This window comes from Typopeltis vanoorti, chromosome 19 (assembly GCF_054136105.1).
Source record: "Typopeltis vanoorti isolate ZY-2024b chromosome 19, IOZ_Tvanoo_1.0, whole genome shotgun sequence".
NCBI lineage: Eukaryota > Metazoa > Arthropoda > Arachnida > Uropygi > Thelyphonidae > Typopeltis > Typopeltis vanoorti.
The window spans coordinates 42718142-42730486 of record NC_143567.1 but is presented as its reverse complement, the minus strand read 5'-3'; the positions used below and the strand labels follow the sequence as shown (position 1 = coordinate 42730486).

General features: G+C 33.3%; 1 protein-coding gene across 1 annotated transcript in view; it reads left to right on the top strand.

Moving 5' to 3' along the window:
• LOC150096043 (runt-related transcription factor 1-like) overlaps positions 1-12345 on the top strand; it is a 121567-nt gene that overhangs the window by 37549 nt on the left and 71673 nt on the right. The window contains exon 2 of the mRNA XM_090409603.1: positions 402-515. Within this exon, the coding sequence (XP_090265729.1) occupies positions 402-515 (114 nt within the window). The remainder of the gene's footprint in view (positions 1-401; positions 516-12345) is intronic.

Here is a 12345-nt window from a genome sequence, read left to right as displayed (position 1 = left end):
TTCCCGCATTACTTTACCTTCAAGAGTTTTTTTTAAGCTGAAATCCTTCAAGAATTACTGCTATTCAAGTTATAAAGGAAACTGAGCTTTCCCCTCTTTTCGAACTCTTCTTTTAGAAGGTTGATTAAGGGGCCTCTAGTGGCCCCAAATTGCCGGCTTCTGCACGCAGGTGAAGATTCTCACCTTACAAGTGCCTCCTTCGTAGAAACGACAGATATAAATTACACACGCGCACAAACACGAGTCTATTTTACAGCAAATCATCAAAGAGAAATGGTTTATTTGTTGTGATTTATTAAGATGTGTATACATTACTTTATTTGCACTTTACCTACATTATTTATTTACTATTTGCATACCTAACTTTCTTTTTTCTGTTATTATTTTTTTTTCTCTTGCAGGCAAGAGTTTTACTCTCACCATTACAATCAGTACTAGTCCGCCTCAAGTCTGTACTTATGTGAAAGCTATCAAGGTTACTGTGGACGGACCCAGAGAACCTAGAAGTAAGACCCGTAAGTGTCTCTTTAATAAGAACCACAAAATAGCTGATTAAAATATAGTTAATAATTTCGTAAAATTTGCTTAGTTGCAACCCCATTCTATAGGTATGGTATACCTTTCTGTGGACGAGATCCAATGAACAATTCGCAAAAATTAAATTTAAAAGGTGTAATTATTTATTAATTAGCACCAGACATCCGAAACAATACAATCCAACTTTTTCTCACTTATCCTCCTCTCCAAACTTCGACTTCTTTCCAAAAAGACTCACTTGAAAGATGGATAATTGAAGATTCTGCAATGGTGACTATGATCTATATATGGCATACTTACTTCTTTCAGGTAGTAAATGCAAATGAGTCTTTTCATTTTTCTGTATTCCTCTTGACCACTTCTTGAAACATGTTCTTTGGTTGAAAAGTCCAAATCTCATTTTTTTTTTATAAAAAAAAATTTAATTAAATTAAAAGTCTTTCGAGATATTCGGAGTTTTCTGATCTCATTTGGTGGCGTTACCTTTCTTCTTTCAAAGCGGGCTTGTGAAATTCACTGATATCTTTTAGGACATTTGATTAACACAAGGACATGCCTTTACGATAATTCTCCCATTTTCCTTCCATGATATCAATCTAATGTTAAACTAAAGAAATAAAAGATAATGCTTATAAAAATAATGAAGCCTAATAATACTTTCATAATATTTAAGTAGTAATTTTTTTTAATTCTTTAAAAAATTTTAAATTTAACATTTTAATTCTTACACCATTAAAGAATGCTTATCAAAAACATTTATATTAAGCTAAAAAGATTTCAATGTTTTGAAGATTGATCGATCGACTTTGAGATGCAATGATTAATACCCTTGGAGGGTAATGGATGGCAATGCCGTAGCAAATGAAGTTCTAACTGAAGCTCGGCTATTGCTGTTACCCTCCTGCAATGATCAGAGCTTTAATTGCTCAATAACACCTTATCCCTACACTGTCCTCTATAGATAACGGGAAAGATGAAAAGCATTCTTGCTTCGCCCCTTTAAGCCAGTCCTGATAAGAACAGTGTTTTGAACTACTCGATCGAGATCTAGTTTAATATCTTTTTTAAATACGTCAACGTTCAAGTTTTATATGCTATTAAGATTTCTTTTTTAAATTTAAATACGTCAATCTTAAAGTTTATAATAATATATTAAATATGAAAAGGTGATATTCGGTTAAGTATTCTTTTCAAATTTCGCAAATTTTAAGAGTTTATTAATTATATATATATATATATTCATACACCATTTTAATTTTAATATTTGAAATAACTTAAATTTTGTTTAGTTCGTTTAATTTGAGATCGGTTCGTAGTCAGATTTTCAATGGTGTGATGATTTATTTAATAATATTTTATTTTAAGTGTAATGTTTTTGTGCATACTGAATAATAAAAAATCATCTCATTGCTTTTCGCAAAATTATCTAACTGAAAGTCACTTGAAAAAATGCATATACCTTAAAAACAAAGATAACTGGTCACTTTTCTATCTTTCCGAAACCATGTGAAATGTATAAAATTGACTGAGTGTCAATACGTGTCTACGAAAACGTCCCGCCTGATAATTGTCTAGTTACTGTTATTTAGAGATCATTAAACATAACCTGAAGATAGAAAAACTGGTATTTCTGGCTGTGTTGTCCTAATAACTTTCCTGTTATTAACATTAATTGCCTTAGCACGCCCTATGCATCTACTCTACTATAACATGCTACCGGTACACCTGGAGATGTCGGATAGAAGTAGGGGAAAAAGGGGCAGAGAAAGAACTGGCTTGGCATAGTCTACTGTTGTGTTTAGTACATATTTTTTTGCTACACTGAGTATACATTATCAGGACTCAAGGGATAGTAGTCTAGAATTATCTTTTGTTAATTTTTTTCGAAACTTTTTTTTAAAAAAATTAACGGGGACACCATTATTAAGGCTAATTGAAAAGTTCGAATTACGTAAGATAGATAAACGGAGTTTTTAATGATTGCTACGAATACATACAAAAATACAGGACAAAATACCCTACGATAGACGAGAATTAACGTTGGTGTAGTTAAGTCTCCTTTACAAATTATACTCTGTCCTTATAGCAACTGTGTGTAATCCGTAGTCTGCTCGCAGAGTCGATATTACTAATTAATCTAGGGGATAATTAGTCTCTTGAATGTGTCGAAGTGTTAATTAATCTGAGGATACCTTAATAGACCTTCTCGTTTGACTATTTTCGTCTATTTTCTCATTGGTAGTTTGCTTCTATCCCAGTTTCTCCGTGATAGCTTTAGTTTTGTTAAATGCGAGACTTTGATCACATGATTCTTGTATTATAACTAGCCGTTTGTTACGAAAACATATTAAAAAGAAAACAAATGCGACATGTAATAATAAAGTCTAATAATAAGAAATAGAAATAATAAACTTTTTCGATAATATAATGAACAATAACTCGCATTATCATTATTCTAAATAAATGCTTTTTTTTTTTAATCGAGACGACTCAGTAAAGCAAACGATCAGTTTCACATACCAGTTGTATGAAGCTAGTGCCACCTATAAAATTATTACAATTTTAATAAAGTCTTTAATAAAGATGAAATAATAAAGTCTAATAATAATAAATAGAAATAATAACCTTTCTCCCTGATATAGCGAACAATAACTTGCATAATCATTATTCTAAAAAAATGCGTTTTTATAAATCGAGACGACTCAGTACAGCAGACGATGAGTTTCACATACCAATTGCGTCAGTTGTATGAAGCTAGCGCCACCTATAAAATTATTACAATTTCGTGTACTATTTTATTGTTATTTGCATTAATAAACATACAGTTCAGGTGTGTGACTAATTTGAGTCCTGTCACGAATTATGCCGTAAACTATAAAAAAATAAATAAATAAAAATTGCCAATGTTTGTTAAACGTCTGTTTGTTCATGAGACCGTTCTTAGATTACATAATACTTGGAAGTGAACAAGCAGAACATCGCAAGAGCTACAACTTATTCCTTATTTGTAATCCTCATATGTTATTCTGTTCACAAGACCCAGTCGAGCTGGTTAGTTACTGTAATTGTAGCATTGTGTGTGATCCAAATCCTCCGTTGCATTTTCAAACTTTTCCGCAATGTGACTAAGCAAAATCTGAATATTTTTTTCACAATATACGGAAGATGACATTGCTATAGAAACGACTGATTTTTCAAATCAACCACGTCGAACCCTTTCTATAGTTTATAGTTCGATAGTTCCACTCTGTCCTCTCTTTCTTCTTTCTTTTATATCCTTCATCTTTCTCTCTTTTAGAGCTTGTCCATGTTTACATGCGCCACTGAAAACTTCATTACGCTTAAAATAATACTTTACTATTATTTGCTTCGAAGTGGTATAATGTTAACAAATATAATTGAACACTGCTGTCTGTTTATCCATGTAGAATAGCCGAATGGCTAATCGACGTGAACTGTATCCAGAATGTTGATTAGAATGTCGATTAGATTTCTGCCTTGAAGTCTGTGCCCCGCTATTCACTCCAAGAAAAGCTCATTCGAATGTATACTTATTTGGAATATTGTGCAAATCATTAATCTTCCACAGCAATGATTCTCAGTCTATTTCATCGATGAGCTACTTAAAAAAGCACGCCATCTTGATTGTAGGCGTGAATTTTATAAATATTGTAGTAATGTTTCTTGCTATCAGTGTAGGAAAGAACTAAAAAACCGACAAAATAACTTCAAAGACAGCTTTCTTCTTTACTGATAGCAGAAAGAAGATGGGTTTGTCCCTTTGGATTTCTTTCAGTCAAATGGGAGACCCCGATCACTAGAGAGGTTCTCACAACTGACTGTTTGGATGGCTTAATAATGCCATTTTGGTTCCTTTAGCGGTATCGTCTTTGATACAAAGCACAAATGTTTTTGTTTTTTCATGTTGCCACATTTCAGCGAAGTGATTTTTTTTTTTATGTTTCTTTAAGAAAAATCTTGCAATTATTACGGGTTACAGAATAACCAGTTCTGTAATAGGAAAACGAAAGGCGTTATTGGGCGATATAAATTCACTGTTTTCTTTTCATTATGATTTCTGTGGTTTCAAGCACTTAGTTTATTTTATTATCGACTTCAAACAGTGAATACATTGCCCAATACAAATGACATTAATTTCAATGGCCAGATCGCTGGAAGAGTCCCACAATATGATAAGGACTTCCAGTGTTGTTAATGTTGATTTAAAGCAAGAAAACTGACGACATTAGGGAATGCACAGGATAAGACAAGTTCCACAGTAGTCAGTTATTTACATAAAACTTTCATGATTTTTGCGTACTCGAAGTCGTCGGATTGCTGAACTATCCACGAATGTTCTTTGAAGTCTTCTGTTCACAACATACGTCGTTGGACAGCGTCATCTTTAGCGTAATTTGGGACCTAAACTCTTTTCAGGATTCTTTTCTGGTAAAAAAAAAAAAAAAGAAAAGAAAAAAGAGTTTCTGTAGTTTCCATAGAAACAGAGAATTTTACACAATTCATTACACTTTTCATTGTTGGCACGTGCCCACTGTAACACAATTTAATTGCAAATATAAAAACAAAATGACATTGGTAATCAGTACAGTAAACATACGATCCTAAGTTTTATTTCATTGGTGTATAGTAAAACAGCCAACAAATAAATAGCCAGAATCGTTTAACTAATGCTACTAGCAATTGTGTGCGCGGCATTCCTCCCCCCCCCCACCTCCTGACAACTCCTCCGATATCTGAAATTCATTTGAAAACTGTTGAACAGTGTGATCTGAGGCGGAAGCATTGTATATACTCCCCCTTAGTTTTGAAATGTACAACCTTCTTCTAGATTTTTATTGGATACTGAGACTTTAATTTTGCACAATCAGAAGCGATACAACAATACATATTACACTTAATCGAGCTCTGATTTCATATATAAGAAAGGGTAATCTTACTTCATTCTGTATAAATTAAAATATAGAATAAATTAAGACTATAATTTCTTATATAATATAATGTGTTATTTAATTAAAAACATTTTTAATTATCTTGAAATTACAAAATTTAATAAGAATATCGATATAAACCCTTTTAGTTTTTTAGTAATGAAAGTTGAAATAATTTTACATACGTGTTGTTTTGGATTCTGTTTGCGCATGATATTGGTTGCACTGTGGTTTGTAAGGAACGTACAACTGCATAGAGATAGATACAAACATCCCTTACATCTACTCCTTACTAATTATAGAAGAAAAATTCTTCTCAAAGATCTCTACACAGCCCAACGATCTAGTTAAACAGGCAGCAAACTATGAAGAAACTGACCTCTTCAAGTACAAGAGGTCAAAATCCATCCTAAATACTTGCAACAATGACTAATCTCCGTGCCCCCCCCCTCCAGGGCGAGCTCTCAGCTCAAATTTTTCCTTCAATTCATCCTCCCTATCAGACAACAGGGAATAAAAGCATCTTGCTTCATCCTTCTGGCCAATGATGTTATGTTATGTTTTTGATTCGGTTGAGAAGGTATGTGAGTGATGGATGAAACCCTGGGAGGATGCTACTAGCAATTGTGGATGGCAATGCTGTAGCCAATGAAGTTCTAACTGGGGCTCTGCTGTTGCTGTTACCCTCCTGCCATGATCAGAGCTTTAATTGCTCAATAACACCTTATCCCTACACTGTCCTCTACGGATAACGGGGAAGATGAAAAGCATTCTTGCTTCGCCCCTTTAAGCCAGTCCTTATAAGGATGTTTTTGATTAGAATGATTGACCTGGTAAATATTTTCCAAGTACGTTTATGCAATTGCAATATTGAATTTGATTAGATTAGCATTTTGGTGATGAATATTAGATTATTATTTGGGTGATGAATATATGTTTTGATTCAAGAGATATGCTCATGTAAGGGAGCGTTGTTTCATTTCCGCTAGTGGTGTGCATTTAGTCACTTATGGGAATTTTCACACCGTAAAGTTTGCAAAACGAATGACTCACAGCAGATAGAATTTTCGCTTTGTTGTTACATTCTCAATAAGTATATGCAACAGATGTCTCAGGACGTCGTATGCTACCGTATGAAGCCAGGGACTCTACATGATTCAGACTTTCAAGCCGTGGGCCATACGTTCACGTGAAATACGTAGATCTGGTAATTGATATGAGAGAAACTGGATCTTCTTAGCATAATAAGAACATCGTCATTTAAATATGTCGAAATACGAATTGCATAAATTACATGGTAGTTGTATACGTCATATATGGTTCGCATATCGAAGGATTTTATTTTATTGCCCAAGGCCTACGCATTTATTAATAAAACAGGACGTATTAACCAGACAGATGTGAAACACGATTAACACAATAAATATTAACAGGATAATTCATCAATAAAGACCTACTAACGTATATATCGATACATAATTCTTTGCAATATTATCATCAAACGTATCATTGCAGATCGTTGAGCAACTATGTTCGTAATCTATATCTTCTCATAAACCCAGTTTTGGCATATCAAAACTAGGTTTTTTAATATGTAGATTATATACAACATAATATAGAATTTAATACTGCTATATAAGTATAGATTCGACAAAAATGAAAACTTAAGAGTAATTTACATGTAAGAATGTTACTGGTCATACGTTCTGACACATGTCAGAACTACTCTCGAGTTTATCTTACTGTACAAGCAAGTCTAAACGTGTCTTCTCCATTCTACGTGTTAGGCCTACTGGCCTGCTACATAGCTATCTTAAGCTTTTTCTAAGTCGTACCCGTCCCGAGGATAAGGTGACTAGCCCTATGCCTCCTGGTATTTTTCTATGGCTGTAGCTGCGTGTGTTCACGAGGCCAGTTTGCCTGCTTGCGGGAGGAAAAACCCTGCTGTCCATCCCAGAGACCGGCAAACTTGGCTATGTCTGAGAAAGATCCTTAAGCTCCTCACGTTGGCGACGGGAATCAAACCTAGGACACTCCTTTCCGAGGCATATGGTTGCGAAGCGCATAGCCACTCGGCTAACGGCGCGGGCTAAACGTGTCTTATCAGTACCAAATATAGATTGTGTCTCGCATAAACAATGACGTTACCTCCCCTTTTCAATTAGACCTTTAGTGACAAGCGATGTCACCAGATTTAAAGATGAGTGTAAATTTTTAACACTAAAAGTTAAACCATTATAACCATCATCTATTATAAAACTCCAACTATTTTGGACTATTATAATTTAGTAGTTATTAAGTTATAATGGTCCAAATTTTAAGACACCAAAGTAGTTGTAGTTCGTCTTCTGAGGAGATCGTTTTAATATCCAAAACTTTGCACTGTTAACTTTCTATATGCCTTTATTAACATACTCCTTACTATGAATGTTCTGCTTTGGTATGCTATTCTGAAGGAGACGATGGTTTATGAACCATATTACTGCTCTGTTCCATCACAGAGCAGTAATATGGTTCCTATATTTTGTGTTTCAAATGGAAATATTTGTTGGTGTCGGTTCGTCCATCGTGTTGCGTAAGAATTTACGAAGACATTTTAAATTTTATTCAATACATTTAACTTATGAATAGATGGAAATAAATATATAATACTCTCTCTCTCTCTCTCTCTCTCATTTTTAACACTTTTCATATTTCCCAGTTCAGTATTTCTTTCTCCACTATCATAGATGCTAACTGGCTGTTTCTTTTACCTTACTTACCCCCCTCTCTAGGGAAAAATTCTTTCTTTGTGGATGAATGGTTTCCTACACCACTTTTGTATTTATTTAAGCTTTTTTTTTTTTTTTTTTTGGCCCGACTCTATCTTTCAATTTGCCAATGTCTGCAGCAGTTCCTTAAGTACTAAAGATTGAAGGCCCATCATTTTGTGTTCCTAAAAAAGGAATAAGTCAACCAGTAGTTAGAAAAAATTCATCGGCCACACACACACAATGGTGGTTTAGGCTGATGGTTTCTAAATTAATTCTAATGCACGAGCGTGGTTCGCTGCAACTGTTGACGGTATTTGGACCAACGAGAAATACCAGATTCTTCGGTTTATCAGCATCTACGCTCAAAATCCGCGTGCGGAACGTCAAGTTCTCTTGGCGTATTAGTATTTATTGGAGCATAGAATAGGGAGGGAGGGAAACACACAGGAGGGAGATGTTGCCAAGTTCTAGCAACATTCCCAACGTCACCTGCTCGTGGCTCTGGCTTCTTTAACAATGGGGATGGGGGAGGGGGCCCTTCTTAGCAGCTCATGCCTAAAGTATGTAAAGCTACAGCGATGGTCGTCAACATATCGCCACAGTGCAGCCCGAAACGGTCAGTGGACCCACTGCCACAGGTGCGGTGATCTGGTTGGAGATTTGGAGGATGCTTCCTGTTGCATATCAAGGAAACAGCGATGCGTAAAAGAGGCAGGCTTCCTTTTTGTCTCATGTGCAGTCGAGTAGATGATGTTGATCCTAGGAAGTGTTCGATATATTTTAGGGGGATAGGCAGAATGAATAGGGAGGGGTAAAAAAGAAAGAGAGATACAGTAATCTCATTTTTTCCCAGTCTTCGACTTGCTTTTTCGGTGTTTGTAACCAATTATAACAGTTTTATGACTTGTGAAGTGTCGCAAAAAAATGGGGCCATCTAGTAGGGGAGTGGGAAAATTATAAATGTGTCTTTTGTGTCATCTAGAATTATTACAACCGTAAAATTGCAATTATTATCAAATAATAACTTTGTAGGAATCAATGCATTTCAAGATATTGATTATTCTAACAAAATTATCTATAAATGAATTTTTTTTTCAAAAAAAAGCCCTATACAACTTTAAAATATGTAAGCAAATTTTGGAAAATTAAAGATTAGTAAAAAAAAATACAAATTAAAAATGTTCATAAAAGGAATTTCGAAAAAGTCGAATATATATATTAGAGAGAGAGAATTCCATTCCAAAGCATCAAAAAACTAACCAATAACTATAAATAAAATTATTCGAATGTAAATAAAAAAACAAACAAACAAATAAACTCCTAGTAATTTTTTATTTTAATTGCTGCTGAAAAATAGCAAAATCTAAAAAAGTAAAATAACTGAAATTATGACCAGTCTGCCAATCATCTAAATTCTGTATTTTTAATAATAACTAAATGGTGAAATGGAAATTTGGCGCAGCTTATTACTTAGAACTCTACTTCTTATTAAAATAACAAGTGTATTAAAAAAAACTAAAAAAAAAACTATACACTCGTTGAGAAAGGTCGAAGCTTGAAATTAAATTAATTGTACAATTTAATTATTTTATTTTAAGTTTAATTAAGTTATTTTTGTTTTCCCAAAAAAATGCTTTATAATTACCACTAAGAAATATTATCAATAATTATTGGCTTTATTTTGGAGACACATTCTATGAATTTTGGCACAAAGTAGTATTCACTATAATTAAAACTTTTATTTATTTATTATGAGCATTAATTATTGGTGAACAAAAGAAATACGTCGTTTTAAAATTCTCAACAAAATGAATTAAAGTATATCAATAACAATATAATAGTAATAAAGGATAATAACTTAAAGTATAATTTAAAATACTATATTATAATTTTATTGATTTAACCAATCATTTTTGTTTACTGAAAATTGATTTTTGTTTGTGTGTTTGCTTGTGAAATCTGATGACGGTTTACAATGAAGGGACGAAACGGTATTTCAAGGAAGCGAAAAATCTATTTTTTAAAAACATTCCTTCTAAAAGTTCAAGGGGCATAGATACTTTGGCGAAAACATGCGCAACCATTGTATAAGAGTACACAGATCGCCACTCCTAATAAATTTTTAAGTCGATTGTGTATTTGAAATTCCCAATTATAGTCCCACTCTCCCTCCCACCCTAAAGAACACACGTCCCTTCTTCTTTTTTTTTTTTTTTTTTTTTGCACAGTTAACAGATTAGTCTCCAAGAAAATTTCACCCTACACACACACGCACACCAAGAGATATCTGGATGCCAGAAGTTACTCAGATGTCTTCTTTTAGGTATCCTCGACCATATTTTTTTTTTTTTTTAAGATTGTTTACGCTAGTCAATCTAATGCATACGGCTCGTAAATTTGATTATATCCTGACATCACCATAAAGAAAGAAATAAAATTTTATGGCTTCATTTTGATTCACCGAGATGGTCCAAGTAGAAAAAAAAATGCAATTACTGTCTTAGTGAAGGAAAGCCAAGTAACTCTCTTTGGCAGTAGAGAGATCCTGTTATAATCAACACTATAACAAGTAAGGGTAAAAGAAGGGGATACGGGGGAGGGCAGAAAAAGCTACGGACACATCAGCTGCTATGTTCGGTTGTGACAGAATTTTTCCCAAAACTTCCCCGCTATCCAATCACTTAAGTAGTTCAAGTCCACGTACGAAGAGGCATGTACTTCATTGCTACTAACTACGCTGTTCCTTCGTTGTATGTGTGTGTGGTTGCTTAGAAACTGGCATGAGTCTTGTTAGCTTTGTCTGGGTATGAACGCTGGCCATAAAATGTAGACAATCTACGATATTAAAGCCACAGTATTGCCCCAATCACAAGTCTTCATATGGACATTGTTTATTTTCCCTGTAGACTTCTTTAGTTTTTACTTGATGTTCATCTGTCAAACTGTATGTTTATTTTTCTGTCTTTCTCTCTATTGTGCTTGCTTTTCGATTATATATTTTGTGTCTAATTTCAGTGCGAGGTATGCAAGTCTGCTGGAGCACATGTACACAAGGCAAGTTGTCTCGATTTTGTCCTAGTATTTTTTTATTCCTTTACTGGAATATTTTTTTATTATGTTGAATGTGTTTATTTCTTGTCCATCCATAAATTGCTTAAAGATCATTGTTTTCGTTCCGCATAATAAAGTATCCTATTTAAGATGGATTAAAAATTGTGCGAAATCTGATGAAGACAGTAAAATGACAAAACGTGAATTGTAAACAAAGCTAATTACAGTCGATTTATTTATCGATAGGTGTATTTCAAAATTTCATTTATATCAAAGATAATAATCGCAAACGTTTCCGAAAATTACAAAAGAAAAGTGGATATTAGATCCAACATTATTTAAAAAAATGTTTTTAAATGCTTATTTTTTTGAGAAATTCAAGAAGACATCCACTTAAGAGAACATGAATTTCTATAAAGTATGAATATAGATCGAAGTCCATGCATTTAATGTTTTTATAAATGAATGATAACAGCTCCACCTTTCGGGAGAAGCATATGATTTCTTTACGAAATGAAAATAGTCAACAAATAAATTGAAACAGTTTCTTGGTTCCTATAATGCTATAAAAATGATATCAAGCTATATATTGCTAAAATAAATTTTTATTAAAATAAAATATGTAATTCAATATAAAATACTTGATTCAATACTCGCATTTTGCGATAAATCCACTTTACATTATATTATAGTAACAAAAACTTCTTCATCGGCTACAGTATTGCCATTTGTTACCCTGGAAGTCCTAAAACATTATAGTACAAACATTACTCGTTTATAATTTATAAGAAATCATATAAATTTCTTAATGGTGTCTTTTTAGTTTAAGATATACTAAAAGTATTTTTGAAATAATAAAGATTTTTTTAAAAAATTTTTTGGATTATTTCGTTTTATATCAATGATATATAGTTTTGTTAGTCAATAACGATAATATTCTTTGGTTGGAAAGACGAGTTTGAATCCTATCAGGAGCAGCCATATTTCTATCGACATCGACGATTCTATTTTTATTTATAAGTATCCAGGTTCGAATTTCTTCTAGTACTCGAAGA